Source organism: Balaenoptera borealis (assembly GCF_965194805.1).
Source record: "Balaenoptera borealis genome assembly, chromosome: 12".
Lineage (NCBI taxonomy): Eukaryota > Metazoa > Chordata > Mammalia > Artiodactyla > Balaenopteridae > Balaenoptera > Balaenoptera borealis.
This window is the reverse complement of record NC_138869.1, coordinates 37,151,470-37,171,616: the sequence shown is the minus strand read 5'-3', so window position 1 is coordinate 37,171,616 and position 20,147 is coordinate 37,151,470. Positions and strand designations below refer to the sequence as shown.

At 36.4% G+C, this 20,147-nt stretch overlaps 1 protein-coding gene across 4 annotated transcripts in view; it reads right to left on the bottom strand.

The window, feature by feature from the left end:
* ERC2 (ELKS/RAB6-interacting/CAST family member 2) overlaps positions 1–20,147 on the bottom strand; it is a 956,481-nt gene that overhangs the window by 498,560 nt on the left and 437,774 nt on the right. For all 4 annotated transcript variants that reach the window (XM_082346804.1, XM_082346806.1, XM_082346805.1 and 1 more), the window contains one exon: positions 9,460–9,653. In XM_082346804.1, the coding sequence (XP_082202930.1) occupies positions 9,460–9,653 (194 nt within the window). The remainder of the gene's footprint in view (positions 1–9,459; positions 9,654–20,147) is intronic.

The following is a 20,147-nucleotide window of genomic DNA, read 5'->3' as shown; positions in this document are numbered from 1 at the left end:
AATACAACTGGTATCAAGTTTTCTCCACGTACCATCAGACTTCTAGATCACATTATCATAATTTTTTAAAAATGAAAGCTTAAGTTTAGATTTTGTGAAAAGAGTTCTGAAAGGCAGCAAAGAAATTATGTCAGCACGTTATTGAGCAAATTCAGAGGGAAAAATAATAGTCTGTTTCTCAACCTTAGATAAGGTGCTTTTAGGCATCTAAAATGATTTCTCATTGTCCAATTGTCTAGTAGCATTAGTCCCGATCCAGATAATTAAATGCTACCTTGTTTTCTTTTCTTTTTTTTTTTTTAACATCTTTATTGGAGTATAATTGCTTTACAGTGGTATGTTAGTTTCTGTTGTATAACAAAGTAAATCACCTATATGTATACATATATCCCCTATCTCCTCTCTCTTGCGTCTCCCTCCCACCCTCCCTATCCCACCCCTCTAGGTGGTCACAAAGCACCGAGCTGATCTCCCTGTGCTATGTGGCTGCTTCCCACTAGCTATCTATTTTACATTTGGTAGTGTATATATGTCCATGCCACTCTCTCACTTCGTCCCAGCTTCCCTTTCCCCCTCCCCGTGTCCTCAAGTCCATTTTCTACGTCTGCGTCTTTATTCCTGTCCAGCCCCTAGGTTCTTCAGAACCATTTTTTTGTTTTTTGTCTTTTTTAGATTCCATATATATGTGTTAGCATACAGTATTTGCTTTTCTCCTTCTGACTTACTTCACTCTGTATGACAGTCTCTAGGTCCATCCACCTCACTACAAATAACTGTTTTGTTCCTTTTTATGGCTGAGTAATATTCCATTGTATATATGTGCCACATCTTCTTTATCCATTCATCTGTTGATGGACACTTTGGTTGCTTCCTGGCTACTGTAAATAGAGCTGCAATGAACATTTTGGTACAAGAATCTTTTTGAATTATGGTTTTCTCAGGGTATATGCCCAGTAGTGGGATTGCTGGGTTGTATGGTAGTTCTATTTTTCGTTTTTTAAGGAACCTCCATACTGCTCTCCATAGTGGCTGTATCAGTTTACATTCCCACCAACAGTGCAAGAGGGTTCCCTTTTCTCCATACCCTCTCCAGCATCTATTGTTTGTAGATTTTTTGATGACGGCCATTCTGACAGGTGTGAGGTGATACCTCATTGTTTTGATTTGCATTTCTCTAATGATTAGTGATGTTGAGCATCCCTTCATGTGTTTATTGGCAATCTGTATATCTTCTTTGGAGAAATGTCTATTTAGGTCTTCTGCCCATTTTTGGATTGGGTTGTTTGTTTTTTTGATATTGAGCTGCATGAGCTGTTTATATATTTTGGAGATTAATCCTTTGTCCATTGATTCGTTTGCAAATATTTTCTCCCATTCTGAGGGTTGCCTTTTCGTCTTGTTTGTAGTTTCCTTTGCTTTGCAAAAGCTTTTAAGTGTCATTAGGTCCCATTTGTTTATTTTTGTTTTTATTTCCATTTCTCTAGGAGGTGGGTCAAAAGGGATTTTGCTGTGATGTATGTCATAGAGTGTTCTGCCTATGTTTTGCTCTAAGAGTTTTATAGTGTCTGTTCTTACATTTAGGTCTTTAATCCATTTTGAGTTTATTTTTGTGCATGGTGTTAGGGAGTGTTCTAATTTCATTCTTTTACATGTACCTGTCCAGTTTTCCCAGCACCAATTATTGAAGGGTCCGTCTTTTCTCCATTGTATATTCTTGCCTCCTTTATCAAAAATAAGGTGACCATAGGTGCATGGGTTTATCTCTGGGCTTCCTATCCTTTCCCATTGATCTATATTTCTGTTTTTGTGCCAGTACCACACTGTCTTGATTACTTTGTAGTATAGTCTGAAGTCTGGGAGTCTAATTCCTCCAGCTCCGTTTTTCTTTCTCAAGATTGCTTTGGGTATTCAGGGTCTTTTTGTTTCCACACACCTTGTGAAATGTTTTGTTCTAGTTCTGTGGAAAATGCCATTGGTAGTTTGATAGGGATTGCATTCAATCTGTAGATTGCTTTGGGTAGTATAGTCATTTTCACAATGTTGATTCTTCCAATCCAAGAACATGGTATATCTCTCCATCTGTTTGTATCATCTTTCCTTTCTTTCATCAGTGTCTTATAGTTTTCTGCATACAGGTCTTTTGTCTCCTTAAGTAGGTTTATTCCTAGGTATTTTATTCTTTTTGTTGCAATGGTAAATGAGAGTGTTTCCTTAATTTCTCTTTCAGATTGTTCATCGTTACTGTATAGGAATGCAAGAGATTTCTGTGCGTTAATTTTATATCCTGCTACTTAACCAAATTCATTGATTAGCTCTAGTAGTTTTCTGGTAGCATCTTTGGGATTCTTTATGTATAGTATCATGTCATCCACAAACAGTGACAGCTTTACTTCATCTTTTCCGATTGGGATTCCTTTTATTTCTTTTTCTTCTCTGACTGCTGTGGCTTAAACTTCCAAAAGTATGTTGAATAATAGTGGTGAGAGTGGGCAACCTTGTCTTGTTCCTGATCTTAGAGGAAATGGTTTCAGTTTTTCACCATTGAGAACGATGTTGGCTGTGGGTTTGTCATATATGGCCTTCATTATGTTGAGGTAAGTTCCTTCTACACCTACTTTCTGGAGAGTTTTTATCATAAATGGGTGTTGAATTTTGTCAAAAGCTTTTTCTGCATCTATTGAGATGATCATATGGTTTTCCTCCTTCAATTGGTTAATATGGTGTATCACATTGATTGATTTGCGTGTATTGAAGAATCCTTGCATTCCTGGGATAAACCCCACTTGATCATGGTGTATGATCCTTTTAATGTGCTGTTGGATTCTGTATGCTAGTATTTTGTTGAGGATTTTTGCATCTATGTTCATCAGTGATATTGGCCTGTGGTTTTCTTTCTTTGTGACATTTTTGTCTGGTTTTGGTATCAGGGTGATGGTGGCCTCATAGAATGAGTTTGGGAGTGTTCCTCCCTCTGCTATATTTTGGAAGTGTTTGAGAAGGATGGGTGTTATCTCTTCTCTAAATGTTTGACAGAATTCTCCTGTGAAGCCATCTGGTCCTGGGCTTTTGTTTGTTGGAATATTTTTAATAACAGTCTCAATTTCAGTGCTTGTGACTTGTCTGTTGATATTTTCTATTTATTCCTGGTTCAGTCTCGGAAGGTTGTGCTTTTCTAAGAATTTGTCCATTTCTTCCAGGTTGTCCATTTTATTGGCATAGAGTTGCTTGTAGCAATCTCTCATGATCCTTTGTATTTCTGCAGTGTCAGTTGTTACTTCTCCTTTTTCATTTCTAATTCTATTGATTTGAGTGTTCCCCTTTTTTTCTTGATGAGTCTGGCTAATAGTTTATCAATTTTGTTTATCTTCTCAAAGAACCAGCTTTTAGTTTTTTATCTTTGCTATTGTTTCCTTCATTTCTTTTTCATTTATTTCTATTTTCATTTATTTCTGATCTGATCTTTATGATTTCTTTCCTTCTGCTAACTTTGGGGTTTTCTTGTTCTTCTTTCTCTAATTGCTTTAAGTGTAAGGTTGGGTTGTTTATTTGAGATTTTTCTTGTTTCTTGAGGTAGGATTGTATTGTTATAAACTTCCCTCTTAGAACTGCTTTTGCTGCATCCCATAGGTTTTGGGCCATCGTGTTTTCATTGTCATTTGTTTCTAGGTATTTTTTGATTTCCTCTTTGATTTCTTCAATGATCGTTTGGTTATTTAGTAGCATATTGTTTAGCCTCCATGTGTCAGTATATTTTACAGTTTGTTTCCTGTAATTGATATCTAGTCTAGAGCATTGTGGTCGGAAAAGATACTTGATACGATTTCAATTTTCTTAAACTTACCAAGGCTTGATTTGTGGCCCAAGATATGATCTATCCTGGAGAATGTTCCATGAGCACTTGAGAAGAAAGTGTATTCTGTTGTTTTTGGATGGAATGTCCTATAAATATCAATTAAGTCCATCTTGTTTAATGTATCATTTAAAGCTTGTGTTTCCTTATCTTCATTTTGGATGATCTGTCCATTGGTGAAAGTGGGGTGTTAAAGTCCCCTACTAAGATTGTGTTACTGTCGATTTCCCCTTTTATGGTTGTTAGCATTTGCATTAAGTTTTGAGGTGCTCCTATGTTGGATGCATAAATACTTACAATTGTTATATCTTCTTGGATTTATCCCTTGATAATTATATAGTGTCCTTCTTTGTCTCTTGTAATAGTCTTTATTTTAAAGTCTATTTTGTCTGATATGAGAATTGCTACTCCAGCTTTCTTTTCATTTCCATTTGCATGAAATATCTTTTTCCATCCCCTCACTTTCAGTCTGTATGTGTCCCTAGGTCTGAAGTGGGTCTCTTGTAGACAGCATATATATGGGTCTTGTTTTTGTATCTATTCAGCCAGTCTATGTCTTTTGGTTGGAGCATTTAATCCATTTACAGTTAAGGTAGTTATCGATATGTGAGTTCCTATTACCATTTTCTTAATTGTTTTGGGTTCGTTATTGTAGGTCTTTTCCTTCTCTTGTGTTTCCTGCCTAGAGAAGTTCCTTTAGAATTTCTTGTAAAGCTGGTTTAGTGGTGCTGAATTCTCTTAGGTTTTGTTTGTCTGTAAAGGTTTTAATTTCTCCATCGAATCTGAATGAGATCCTTGCTGGGTAGAGTAATCTTGGTTGTAGGTTTTTCTCTTTCATCACTTTAAATATGTCCTGCCACTCCCTTCTGGCTTGCAGCGTTTCTGCTGAAAGATCAGCTGTTGACCTTATGGGGATTCCCTTGTATGTTATTTGTTGCTTTTCCCTTGCTGCTTTTAATAGTTTTTCTTTGTATTTAATTTTTGTTAGTTTGATTAATGTGTGTCTTGGTGTGTTTTTTCTTGGATTTATCCTGTTTGGGACTCTCTGCACTTCCTGAACTTGACTGACTATTTCCTTTCCCATATTAGGGAAGTTTTCAACTATAATCTCTTCAAATATTTTCTCAGTCCCTTTCTTTCTCTCTTCTTCTTCTGGGACCCCTATAATTCGAATGTTGGTGCATTTAATGTTGTCCCAGAAGTCTTTGAGGCTGTCCTCAATTCTTTTCATTCTTTTTTCTTTATTGTGCTCTGCAGTAATTATTTCCACTATTTTATCTTCCAGGTCACTTATCTGTTCTTCTGCCTCAGTTATTCTGCTATTGATTCCTTCTAGAGAATTTTTCATTTCATTTATTGTGTTGTTCATCATTGTTTGTTTGCTCTTTAGTTCTTCTAGGTCCTTGTTAAACATTTCTTGTATTTTCTCCATGCTCTTTCCAAGATTTTGGATCATCTTTACTATCATTACTCTGAATTGTTTTTCAGGTAGACTGCCTATTTCCTCTTCATTTGTTTGGTCTGGTGGGTTTTTACCTTGCATCTGCATCTGCTGTGTATTTCTCTGTCTTCTCATTTTGCTTAACTTACTGTGTTTGGGGTCTCCTTTCTGCAGGCTGCAGGTTCATAGTTCCTGTTGTTTTTGGTGTCTGCCCCCAGTGGGTAAGGTTGGTTCAGTGGGTTGTGTAGGCCTCCTGGTGGAGGGGACTGGTGCCTGTGCTCTGGTGGATGAGGCTGGATCTTGTCTTTCTGGTGGGCAGGACCGCATCTGGTGGTGTGTTTTGGGGTGTCTGTGAACTTATTATTTTAGGCAGCCTCTCCGCTAATGGGTGGGGTTGTGTTCCTGTCTTGCTAGTTGTTTGGCATAGGGTGTCCAGCACTGTAGCTTGCTGGTCATTGAGTGGAGCTGGGTCTCAGCACTGAGATGGAGATCTCTGTGGAGCTTTTGCCGTTTGATATTACCTGGTGCCGGGAGGTCTCTGGTGGACCAATGTCCTGAACTCAGCTCTCTTACCTTAGAGACTCAGGCCTGACACCCAGCTGGAGCACCAAGATTCTGTCAGGCACACAGTGAGTGCCAACTGTGTGCCCAGGTCTTTTGGACACATCTCACGAAGGTTCTTCAGGGGCTCCTCATTTCCTCTGGTTCTGCTTGCAATCTCCAGTATTAGAGATGAGTCCAAATGGTGAACACACCTCCTTCAGACCCCAGTTTAGTGGTGCAGAGAACACTTCATTTCAATTCATTCAGTCTTGTCTGTAGGTACATTGGTAGAACTGGAGAGATTCTGACACATACACTTGCTTTTTTATCCAAAGTATTTCATTCGTAGCCAAAGATGTGAACTGTCACAGCATCCACTTGATGGAGTTTGACACCTCGCTTCCCACTACATAGGGTCAGGGCTGCCTCTCAGACTGGAGCTCCAGCACCGCCTAGATTATCCCAGGGCACACTGCTACCTTGTTTTCTATTCTGATTTTATGTTTTAGGAGTAAAACCCCCTGATGGACCCACTCTCTTCTTCACAGTGGGGAGGGATGTGATTGAGGGCTCAATTTGGGCATTCCCTGCCCTCCAGACCAATGCTGACAAAGCCGCTAATATATTTAAGATAATTACATGAAAGGTCACCTGACTGATTCCTTCCCATGGGTGAGATGCCAGAAATCCAGTGGCAGCAAGCCTTGTTTGACAGACTCTGTTAACCTCTCTCCTTCCCCTAAGGCACTAAAGGATTAAGTCTGAAACTCTAAATAAAAATCAGAGACCTTGATGAGCACTGACACAGAAAGACTACATATTTCATTGCCTCTAATGTTGCCTCTAGCTACTTGATTGTGCACGTACAAGATATCTAGCACTGGTGATCTCATAATGACTTCAGCCTGATTTGGACCAGCTCTCAGGGGCTTGCTCAAGGTCCCCTGACCACATTGTGTCAAATTCCCCCAGAGCAGCCTGCAGTCCAAGGCAGAAGCTCCCTGCTGAGCCATCAGCATCAAGTGCAAGGGTTTATAGGCAGAACTGCACATAGGGACCACACTGGAGCAACATGCACTTTGAAAAGCAGAATCTTTAATGGCTGATGAAAAACATCATTCATGTAGAATTTAAGAGGTAAATGCATCCATGTAAGTGCCAGGCATGTGCTATTTAGAATGTATATATTGTGGAGAAAATAAAAAATGGGAATATTAATGGAATAGAAAGCAAACACAAATTGCCCTCTGAGAGAGAAGTAGGCAAGTGTCAGTGTAGTTTGAGTTATCCCTAACCCCATACCTTTTCTTGCACATGACTGAAGTTCTGGAATATTTTAGAACACTAGCTGCTTTTAAAAAAAGGTCTACTGACTCTGGTAGGTCACATTACAGACCAGAGACCACAAATTTATTTCGAGTTCAATTTTTTGGTTTTCAAAATCACAAACTTAATTGCAAACACTCCTCCATGACTCCAAAATGGAGCTATATGTCACATTGCTAAGAAATCTTTAGTTCCCAACATTATGAGGTATGAATTTTGTAGTTTAAGCCAGCAAATGGAGATACTGCCCAATTTGAAAAGGGTTGCCTGACAACTCGAGGAAGATGCTTTGGTCAGAATACACATGTAGCCCAGCAGATAATGCTTCAGAAAGACAGGTCAAGGCTGAGCTCTCCTTTTCCCAAGAAACTTCCCCTCTTGATCTCCACTCCCACCCCTTTCTCTGTCTGGGCTGGGACTGGGGCTCAGACATTTCCCAGACTATGCTCTGCTGCTGGACGCAAGACACAGGCAGGCAGAGAACTGGGACAGAGTCAAGTCCCACCACACGTTTTATGAATTACAGTGCCTGGGAGGCATCAGCTTTAAGGGGAGGCAAAGGCAGAGATAAAGAAAATGTGCAGAAAGTACATAAAGATAAATGCCTGTAAAATCACTGTTGTTTTAATGCATTCCATATTGCGGAAATAAAAACGTGAATATTCTTGATGATTTAATGGCAATAGCGTTCAGCTAAGACCTGTTTGTCCAACTAGACAATTATGCTATTTTATGCAAATATTTATAGTAGCTGATCCTGATTTTCAATTACAGTTCTGAAGGGCTGGTTAGTGCAGAAAAATGCCTTCTAAATGTGGGGCACATCACTTTCTCTCATGAAAGCTAATAAAGATGAGGCAGATCTCCTGTGGCCCAGCAGCGATGCCTCTCTGCCAGCTACGTGACCACTGAGTGCTACTGGACTAGCTCCTTCTTTCTGGCCCATTGTTGGATGGGATTGTTCTCAGTCACTCATTTGTCAGACCTGGGTTCAAATTCTGACTATTTTTTTTTTAATTTTTATTTATTTATTTATTTGTGGCTGTGTTGGGTCTTTGTTTCTGTGTGAGGGCTTTCTCTAGTTGTGGCAAGCAGGGGCCACTCTTCATTGCGATGCGCGGGCCTCTCACTATCGCGGCCTCTCTTGTTGCGGCGCACAGGCTCCAGACGCGCAGGCTCAGTAATTGTGGCTCATGGGCCCAGCTGCTCCGCGGCATGTGGGATCTTCCCAGACCAGGGCTCGAACCCGTGTCCCCTGCATTGGCAGGCAGATTCTCAACCACTGCGCCACCAGGGAAGCCCTCAAATCCTGACTTTGATTCTTATAAACTCTGCAATCTTGAGGAAGTTACTTAATCTGTATAAGTCATAGTTTTCTCATCTATAAAATGATGATAATGAGACTTTCTGTGTTGTGGGTAGACTTAAATGGTATACAGTACTTGCAGGTCAAGTGCTTAGCAGAGTACCTGTTACACTGTGAGCATAAAATATATATAATCTATTATGAATCATAATTACTATTAGTAATATTATCTAGGGCATCCTCACTATGGCTCCCTTCTTCTCAGAGAAGTGGACTAGGAGTCAAGAAACCTACACTACAGTTTTGTCTCTTTCTGACCACAGGACCAATCTTCAGAAGGTCATTCAACCCTTCAGGGTCTCAATTTTCTCAGCAATAAGAAAAATATGATCATAACTTCACTGTGATTTCACACTATCTTTTTAAGAAAAATTTTGGTCCTAAAATATCATTCCAAAATAACCATGTAGATACATCTAAAATTAACAGTATTTTTAAGAACCAGTAGGCTGGCAGAATATTTCCACACTTTAAAATTAAAATGAAGCCCTTAAGGATTTTAATTTGTTTGCCTATCAGAAAAAAAAACACAACTTGACGTAATTTCTAAAATGGGTCACACTGAACAAAAATCAGATTACCATCAAATACTAAGACTTTTTAAGTGATTTTTTTTTTCCAGGCAGTCAAAGCTTCAGTCTCTTACACACTTTGCTGGCACAAATGCTAGATCATGGATATCACTCAAGAAAGTTGACCATTATTTTCTCAAACACTGAAGAAGTACATAAGCCCTCAAAAGATAAGCCAGCTGACTTCCGAGTATCCCACAGAAACACAACATCAACCCTACAGGCCATATTCCTCATGCATAACTTGTTTCCTCCGTGAAATATGAATGTGCATTCCAAATTTACTGCAACCTGAGAAGGGCAACTAAGCAATCAATGTTCACTCACTGTTGACAATTCACAACATGAATGCAAAGTTTACCTCTCAAGTTCTGCAATTTTCTTGTCCTTGTCATTCTTTTCATTCTCCACCTCCTTGAGGATCTCCAGCAACCGGTCGACTTCTGCTTGGGCCTTGCCACACTCATCACGGTAATAAGATGCCTCTTTATCAAGCTGTTTTATTCGGTCTGCAAATTCTGGGTTCATCCTGGAGTCATCTTCAATATTATGAGCCTTCAACATTATATTTTTAAAGAATGTAGTTAAGATAACAATTTAGAACAACAATAGATAGTGCAGTCACCAATGGCCCAGAAATTAACTTTGGAGAAAAAAAATAATAACTATCAAGAATTATGGGTATACTGTCAGTTAAAAGGCAAAATAGAAAAATCACAAATTTCAGCTACCTTAGAACTATCTTGATTTTTAAGGGAGTTTCTTTTATTGTTAATATTTTATCTCATTAAATGATGCTACTTTTTGCTTTTTTCTCCCCACAAGAAACGGGGGCTTGGTGGAGGTAGAGACAGTGATGTGTTTATTTCTGGTGTTTTGGCAAACAGAACTAAGACAATTCAACTCCTCACAGTTACGTAAGTGACTCATACCAACAGCTTCCTTTTCCAATACAGAGAAACTGAGAAAAAACAATATTAAATTATTTTTCCAGGAACCATCAAGGGTATATGTAAAGCCAGGTAACATATAAGAGACTGGCTGACTGATCGTTGAACACTTCATCCCACTGAGAAATTTCAGCAGAAGATGTAGAATGAAACAAAGCCTTGAAAAAGCAGAAGGGTTTTCCAGCTAACAGTCATACCCATAAATTCTTGTTCTTTTGATTAAATAAACCTGAACCGGGAGGAGGATGAGCTAATTCATGAGCAAGCACACAGACGAGAATCTGCAAACACATGCATGGGGGGTGGGGGGGCAGCTTTACACAGGAGAACAGACACAGGCAACAACACAGCAACAACACTGCAGAATAATTTGCAGCCAAAGTATTTGTGGTTTTGTATGTGTGACAGTGCGTTATGGCTTTTTTTTTTTCCCAAAATAAACTTTTGGCTGAAATATTCCCAGACAGATGGAAATAACACTGCACTGCAATGTTTTGCCTACCCCTTGTTTCCCATTATTCCTAATTGACTTCTTCAAAGAGCAGGCAGGGAAAAAACAAGTAGTTTAACAACAGTGCACATTCAACATAGAAAGTTCAGAGAGGTCATAAATGTATATATCTCCAAAATCCATGTGTGAACTAATAAAATGTTAACAATTTATTAGGACTTAAATTATCCTGCTGTCTTCTACGTAGAGCAGATGTCCATTGTGTTTTTATACACTTTTTAAAAAAAATTTCAGGGAAAAAACAAGGCAAGCAAGCTACAACTAATGTGGGGTCAAATGAATCATGCATGGTTAGAAAAATTAACACTAATACTACTGTTAGGAGGTTGACAGTCTTTGCAATAATTTAGTAGAAAAAATTCAAAAATTAGTATAAATAAAAATAAATTTCTTATTTATGACAAACTAATTATTTTTAGGATATTTTTGCGTGTAACATATTATTTAAGCATGAGGATAGATGGGGAATAATTTGCTTTCACATTCTTTAATCTAAGATTTCCTTATTCAAGAAATAAACTCAACTACGCAAAAGAACTTGGAAAAAATATATCAATTCAACACAGTACCAGGCAGCCTGTCATCCAAATTTCTCAGAAAATATTTATTTTTATTTATTTAGTGCGTACACTGAGTTTCATTATAATAGAATAGAATAGAATTAGTGAGCTTTTCAGTATGATTAAAATAATCTGAAAGAGAATCTTGAGCTAATATTCCTTTAGGAGTTTATTCATCTAATAATTTTATTTTAAATTGAGGTAATGAATATTAATTTGTTAATCTCCCATCAAAAAATGTAGAGCAGGTATTCTATTTTAAAACAAAATACTCCATATAACTACTTCTATTTGTGATAATAATAATCAACTCATTACTCTTATAACAGAAAAGCATTTAAAATATACAGCTTTTCGATTACTATGAGAAAGAAAACAAAAATTTCATGTTAATTCTCTTCTACTTTTATACTATATTACCATTATTTTATGGCAGCTAAAAACCTTTCCATGGCAGTTTTCTCAAACTAACCAAACAGTGACATTAAGATCTTTAAAAAAAAGAATTAATGAACTAAGTAATGACCAGCTAGAAACACTCAAAATAAATGAATAAATGTTTTGTAGCTTATTTCTGATGAGTGAAAATTCCTTTTTTGACTCAGATTTGAAGATTCACAAAGAGCTAGCAGTTAGCTGCTGTGGTTTATTTTGGTTGTTTTTATTCTTAAGATTATTATTATCACGATTTTTAATAAATGGGTATAGGAGTACTAGTTGTAAGACCTAGATTCTAAATATGGCCTTGTGTCTTATGACTATGGGCAAATGAATAAGCCTCTCTAAGGACAGTGAAAACTATAAAATGACAAACATGGGGAAGGTATTATTCATTTGTGTTTTTATTGTGATTATTATTTTATAATATGCATCCCATCAGTGGGGCTTGTTATACAGCTAAGTTGATATGTTTATTTAATTTTCATTCACAAGATACTGCATACACCTTAGAGAAGCCTCCTGCTAGGTTTTCAGAGAAAGCAGTCTGCTGGTGATAGGTATGTAAGCACATTCCTTATTTTAGCTACTTGAAGAGAAGAAGATAAACCAAGGCAAGTTTTCAGCACAGGGTGAAATTCAATGGGCTGGCAATCTTTTAAACCTACCAAGTGAGTATGGTTAAGGGACTCATGGGATGTTTAGAGGTACAGAAAGCCTAGGAAAAAACAATCCTGAATCTAGACCATGTTGACCACTGTGTGTGATGCTACGGTTAGATCATGTTATTAAAATAAAGACCACAGCCATGTTTACAGCTGGCCTGGTGTCTGTTAGATAATTTGTAGGTGCTAATGATTCTTCCTTTTAAAAGGAAGAGACAACCTGAAGAACACCTTTGAGTTAAATATATCTATTTATCTCCATATCAATGTCTACTGATCTCTGGGCAAAAGAGTTTATGTCAAATCACCTTCAATATTGGTGCCAGAATTCTTGGAAAGGTTATTAAATAAAGGTGTAGATACATATCATTTTAAAAAAATTTAAGTCAATAGAAAGCTGCAAGAAAGAGTCATATAGAGATGGAAGAGTAACAGCTGCTTTTGGATAATCACTAGGGTCCATGTGAAGACCCAAGGGAAGAGAGAGTTTCACATGACTGTAGGTTGGTGATCCCTGATCCAACCTAAGCAGTGGAGGCAAAAGTCTTCCACAGAATTTAACCAGCTCTACTCAGCATGAATCACAACTTTTCAGAAGATCGGCTGAAACTGTTAACTAGTGTAGCGTGAGTGTGTTATACTGTGATCTACAGACATGGGGGAGATACTATACTAAAGAAAAACAGGAGGAAATTGAGCTTACAAAGCCAATGCTTCCTTCAAAATTGTAAGGCCAGAGCCTCCTCTAAAAATAGAGAGAAGGAAGCACTTTCTGTGCATTTAGGCAATACTCTTGCCTTTTCAAATTAAAACATGGGTTCTTTAATCTGGACTGGTAGTTCCTGATAGGGATCAAAAGTAGACAACAGATTTGGCCCTAATGTACTTTAGGCACTGCAAAAACATAAAAATACATTTGAATAAATCATTACCTGAACAAATTCCTACCATGGCATTCTGACCTATTCAAGGTTTAGACTGAAAATATACAATAAGTACTTCCCCTTATGAATCTGTTGGTTTTAAATTAGTACCCCCAAAAGGTCAGGAAGCAATTGCCCATTCCATTCATCTAAGACACATCAACTTCATTAACTAGTCAGGAATCTAGCTCTTGAAAAATGCAGATTGGTGTGGATTTTCTTTTAATGATTTCAGAACTTATGTATCATAAATATAGTGAAGCACATTGTCACTTTCAAAGACGTACACCAGTTATTAAAACCAAAGGAATACCGATGAGCATTTTTTTCCTAATGTAGAGATTTAATTTTTCTGATTAAACAGGTCAGTTTAAAAACAAATCCAGGTATCTGGTTCTGCTTCAAAATATTTCTGGTAACTTTTAGAGCAACTTTCAAGCATCTTATAGAAACACAGAAAATTGAGAAAAGAACATTTCAAAAATGTCTGTATTACATATTAGATCAGTAAATTTTGATGGTCCCTCAATTATGTTTCTTGCATTTCCATATGTAAGGAAATTTCCCCACAAATGGGAACAATCAAAACAAAGTTTGGAGCCTCACAGATGTGGGCAAGCTTGGCATTTTGATGTGAACTGGTTCTGAAAGCCTGAATCAAGCACAGAAGAGAAATCTGGTCATGACTTAGGACAAGGAGTACACAACAATACCTAGTGGTTATTTTAATGAAACAATTTAGAACTATTTCAGGAAATAAGGCAAAATTACAGATTAATACTATATCTAAATCAAAGTTAAGAGCAAACGTGATTAAAACCATACCAGGATTGATAGTATCAATATGACAAATCACAAGTTTATTTACACTCCTTGTGTGAAAGTTAGCCATTGATTATTTTCAATAAAATGTTAGTTCGTCATTCCAAGTGCCTAGAAAGGAAAGCATTAAATTTGGTCCAGAAACCTGATGTGAAACTAGGCAGGGAATATTCAATTATAATGTTAAATAACATTCTCTCTTTGAAATGGGCCTTAACAATTTTAATGAAAAATCATTTCTCTCAAAATAAACAAATGATTTAGTCATGACCATACAGTGCAAGCAGAACACTAACTAATGAATCTGAGGACTTTTTTTCATGCTGCTTATGCTTTTAGCAATAATTTGTTAAATTTATATACTTTAAAAATATGATTCTCCATTGCAGCACTTTGGGGGTTTAGTGTCTGTTAACAACACTTTAATGGTCCTTTCATATCTTAACAGCAGAACAGGGTATATAAACTACTCTAAACATTATTTCAATCTGCTACAGGAAGTTCCAATCTTCACATAATTCTGAGTTATAAACAAAATATTACTTTTTAAAATAGAGTTTTTAGGGTGATTTTAGAACTCTAACATGTTATAAAATTTAAATTTTATTTTAAATCCAATTAATTAATACCAAATATAATAGGTGAGTCTAAAAAATACGTCTGGAAACTAATAACGATGTACCTTTGAGTCTTACATTACTTAATGCTAAAGGAAATTATTCTTTCACAATTCCAGCTAACTACATCCAGAATATTCACAATTTGAATATTATAACAACCATTCCAAAAAGAAATTTCTTGTCATAGATGAGACAAATAGGATATGTATAATAAACATAAGAAAAATTATTTTGAACATTTGTTTAAGTTCCACATATACAAAATAAAAAGAACCAACTGTACGCTTAACACTTCTTAAGACCCTTCACACAAAAATATAATTATTAATGTAATACCTTTTAACTATGGAATTTCCTAAAATTAGCAATGTAGAGAACTGAGTAATTATCTGGATGGTCTGATACAAAACATGTGACTTCAAATATTAAGTGTTATTTCAAATATAACTTGAATTCTTTAGGTACTGAAAGCCTAGATTCAGTGTGAGGTATGTTTGTTTGTGTGTACATGTGTGTTTGTACATGCTACATGTATGCTCTGAATTATCTCTTAAATAGTTGTAATTTTCCATTGTGTCAGGGGAGCTAGCTAGTCTATGAGTGAATCAAATAATTTTCAGACACTGGCTAAAAAAAAATCGTAAAAAGAAACCACTGTACCTAGACAAGGACTGTGAAAGTATTTATAATTCAGCCTATCATGTCCCTGGGATTGCAGTCTTATAATGACATATAAATCAGGAAGAGTACACTGAACATGAACAAAATTTTTTTCCCCTTTGGACTGGAAAAATGCTTGGTCTTTTTCTTGTAAAACCTTACATAAAATATGAGTCCCACAAAAGGTGAATTTGTAGAAGAGATGGGATTTCAAAAGATAGTGACCAGGCAGGGGGGACTCATATGTGTGGGAACAACAGAGGGGTCTCAAGTGCATCTTAGCCAGTAGCAAAGTTGCCCCAGTACCTCCAAATCAAACATTTGCCCTGCAGCAATGATGGTATTAAATGAAGCACTAAATTTAGGACGCAGAAAGTCTAAAGATTTATTAAAAATTTATAAGAGGCTTCTGGATACCATCTCTGGGCACAATAACCATTAGGGCTACAGCAAAGAAGGTATTGGAGACTGATGAAAAAATGATATTACTTGTCTAGAATTAAGAACTAAAGGAAGAAGAGAACTCACCTGAAGATAACCTGCACAGTGTTTATAATGACAAGACAAAACTCCTTCAGGAGTAGAGACTGGTAGTTAAGCTGAAGAAAGGTTATTACTATAAGAAGTAATAAGGATACACAGACAACATTTTAGACTCCTAAGACATGGCATTAGAGTATCATTTAGTAAAACAGAGTGACTAATGTAAAAGGTTTTTCAAAGTAGAAGGTTTATTTCTACTCTAGGATAAGAATACTCCCAGGAGGACTTCAAAGCTTAATTTTTATTTATTCTGATTTAGTTTAGACTGATGTACATAGGACTGACTGTAAAATTATCTTATTTAACAAAAACAAGTTATAATTCACCAAGTTTTGTAGGGTGGCCATATTCAAAATAAATAAACAAGAATAAAATAAATTTCCTAGGTACCAGTAACTGGTTAGAAAATAAAAGGAGAAATATAGCATTCACAACAGTAACCTAAAAATTATATACATAGAAATGCTTAGGGCTATCCTTAAAAAGAAACATCACAGGCCTATAATAGGAAAACGTCAAAACTTTACTGTAAAAGATAACTGAAATAGATAAAAGTTGTATCAAGTTCACGAAATGGGGAAAAAAATATTGGAAAGATAGCAATCATTCTAAAATTATTTTATAGGTTGAATATAATTCAAATTAAAATAAACAATTGTGCTTTTTAATTGACAAGGTGATCCTAAAGTTTACTTGGAATGACAGAAAATTAAAGGCTAAGAACATTAAAACAAACCGAGACTTAATAAAAAGCAGAGAGAAGTAGGGTGGAATTTGCTGCACTAGATGTTTAAAAATATTATAAAGCCACAATAAATAAAATTCTGACTCAACAAGCAATGGAAATTGATAAAACTAAACAGAAGCTCAGAAATTAAGATATTCATCCATATAAGAATTTAGTGTAAAACAGTAGCAAGATCAGTGGATACAGAAAGAATTACTTGATAAATGGTGCTGGGATAACTAGTTGATCATTTAGAAAAATATAGTTAGAACCCCACCACTCAACATGAATCAAAGTAATCTAAAGATAGATAAGGTGGTTAAATTGATATAAAAAGTAACATTTAAAAAATTTAATATAGGTGAGTGTCTATGCTTGAAATCAGAGGATGACTTTTAAGCATAAAGGCAATGATGAAATCCTAAAGGGAAACACAGGTCAAGAATGTAAAAATAGTTCTCTATAGAAAAAAATTAAAGTAAATAAAACTTCGCCACAAATCTGACAAAGTTTCCATATAAAGCACAGAATAACCCATACAATCCAATGAACAAAACAGAAAACTCAAAAACAAGTGCTTAAATGACTTAAAGAAACAATTTACAGAAGAATAATACAAACAGCTAATAAATGAATTAAAAACCTCAACCACACTAGTAATTAATGAAAGGAAAGTTAAAATGAGAAAAAATATTCCACCTGTGCATTTGTCAAAGTTATGTAAAATGACAGTCCTTGGTGTTGGTCTGGATGTTACAGAAAGAATGCCTTTATTCAGTGCTGGAAGAACCATGCCTTAGTAGAACTTCTCTAAAATGCAACATAGCAGGAACTACTGGGAGCTTTTAAAAGTTACTGGCCCAGGATTTTATTCTATTAAAAAAATAGAAATGTGGGAAAATTAATATGGAAAGATGTTCTTCAGTGTATTATTTATACTGGCAAAAAAAAAAAAAAAGAGGGAAGAAATGATTAACGTTTGGAGAATGAGAACATAGAGTGGAATATCATACAGCCATTAAAAGGGTGTTTTAGAAGAACAGTTAATTACATGAGAAAATTCTGATGCTATGTCATAAAAATAGGATATAAAACTCAACAAACACTTTGACACAATTTCATGAAAAGAAATAGATATTAGATAAGAAAAAAGAAAAAGAAAAAAGAAGAAAGAATAGAGGGAAGGAGAGAAGGAAGGAAAAGGGAGGGAAGGGGGAGAAAGGAAAGAAAGAAGGAAAAGGGTAGAAAAGGAGACAGGAGATGAAAGAACACTAACAATCAATCAAAAGATGTCTGGGTGTGGAACAACCTAGATGTTCCTAGTTATCATCTCTGTGCACTAAGGTGTCTTGTTACTTTTATTTTCTCCTATATCCATCTATACTTTGGCAAACTTTCCGCTGAGACCATACCTTATTTCTATAACCAGAAAAACATAGTCATTTTTTAAAACACTCTAAAGTATAGAAAATTCATCATGCTGCATCTCTATCAGTCTAAAAAAGAATTGAGGGCTTCCCTGGTGGCACAGTGGTTAAGAATCCACCTGCCAATGCAGGGGACACGGGTCCGAGCCCTGGTCTGGGAAGATCCCACATGCCGCGGAGCAACTAAGCCCGCACGCCACAACTACGGAGCCTGTGCTCTAGAGCCCATGAGCCACAACTACTGAACCCGCGTGCCACAACTACTGAAGCCCGCATGCCTAGAGCCTGTGCTCTGCAACAAGAGAAGCCACCACAATGAGAAGCCTGCGCACCTCCACAAAAAGTAGCCCCCACTCACTGCAACTAGAGAAAGCCCGTGAGCAGCAACAAAGACCCAACACAGCCAAAAGTAAATAAATACATTTTTTAAAAATTCAAAAATAAATAAATAAAAAAGAATTGAACCCTGAGAATATCTGCAGACAGGGGAGTTAAAATACTGAGCTATACACTATGGAAAACAGTATGGAGGTTCCTCAGAAAACTAAAAATAGAGTTGCCATATGATCCAGCAATGCCACTCCTGGGCAAATATCTGGGCAAAACTATAATTCAAAAAGATACACGCACCCTTATGTTCACAGCACCACTATTCACAATAGCCAAGACACGGAAACAACCTAAGTGTCCATCAACAGATGAATGTATAAAGAAATGTGGTACATACATACAATGGAATACTACTAAGCCATAAAAAAGAATGAAATAATGCCATTTGCAGCAACATGGATGCAACTAGAGGTTACCACACTAAGTGAAGTAAGTCAGAAAGAGAAATACAAACACCATGTGATAACACTTATATGGGGAATCTAAAATATGACACAAATGAACTTATTTACGAAACAGAAACAGACTCACAGACAGAGAGAATAGACTTGTGCTTGCCAAGGGGCAGAGGGGTGGGGAGGGATGGATTGGGAGTTTGGAATTAGCAGATGCAAACTATTATATATAGAATGGATAAACAACAAGGTCCTACTGTATAGCAGAGGGAACTATATTCAATATCTTGTAATAAACCATAAAGGAAAAGAAAATGGCAAAGAATATATACATGTATAATTGAATCACTTTAGTGTACAGCAGAAATTAACACAACACTGTAAATCAACTATACTTCAATAAAATAAATTTAAAAAAAAAAATAATAATGAGCTATATTAATTGGCTATATTAATAATTGGCTATATTCCCAGGATGCCAAAACAATGGGTTAGCTTAATTAACTCAGGGAGAAAAATCAGTCAACGACTTTTGAATTAGTCACCTAAAGGACTGAAAAGTTTGCTTTTGCATCCTAGAGACCCATCACTGGGTTAAAATGAAGGCAAAATCCAATATGTGCCATGTCATCAATATTTCTGGAAATGGTCTAAAAGTTAACAGAACTATTTCTTTGGCCCTACCTATCCTAACAGGGATGGTGAACTCCTATTGTGGTCCTGATAAATCATAGCTGCTGCAGAAACAAAGCCCTCCCCATTTGCCCTGCACACCGAAAACATGACATACTTAGGTTTTTCTCCTGTCCTTAAGTAGTAAGTGTGAGACAATTTCAGTGGGATTACTTTACACCTCTTTAAAATGATCTACAGAAAACACTTATTTTTCCCGGGGTCAATTTTCAAGCTTGAAGATATCCCAATCTTAATTTGTCTTTCTTCACATCTCCACTGTCCTAAACCTGATTATTAACCATTCAAATATTAAGGGAAAGGAAATTTGGGTTATTTTTGTTGCTCTGCTAAAAATCACATATGGGGAAAGAGGTTAATAAAGATGCTCCAACGAGGCTTGAGGAATTCTGTTTGCAAAAGTACAATTTGTTTTAAAGAATGGAGGGTGGAGCTGAATCTAATGAAATACACCCAAGCATCTTGTGTATCATGCTGTATGTATCCTGGAGCAGTGGCTTAACAAAAAGTTGTTGGCTGAATTGTTTCCTTTATCCCTGCTATTCCTTTTTCCCATGATGGGAATTTATAAATAAGAGATAATTAGAATGCATGATAGCACAGATCACATCTGCCACATAACAAATCCCAGTCACCTTTATGTATTATTTCTCCCATTAAGTCACCTAAGTTGACAAAACAAAAAAGCCCTTCTTCTTTAATAAGTTAAAGAAACAAATAAACTG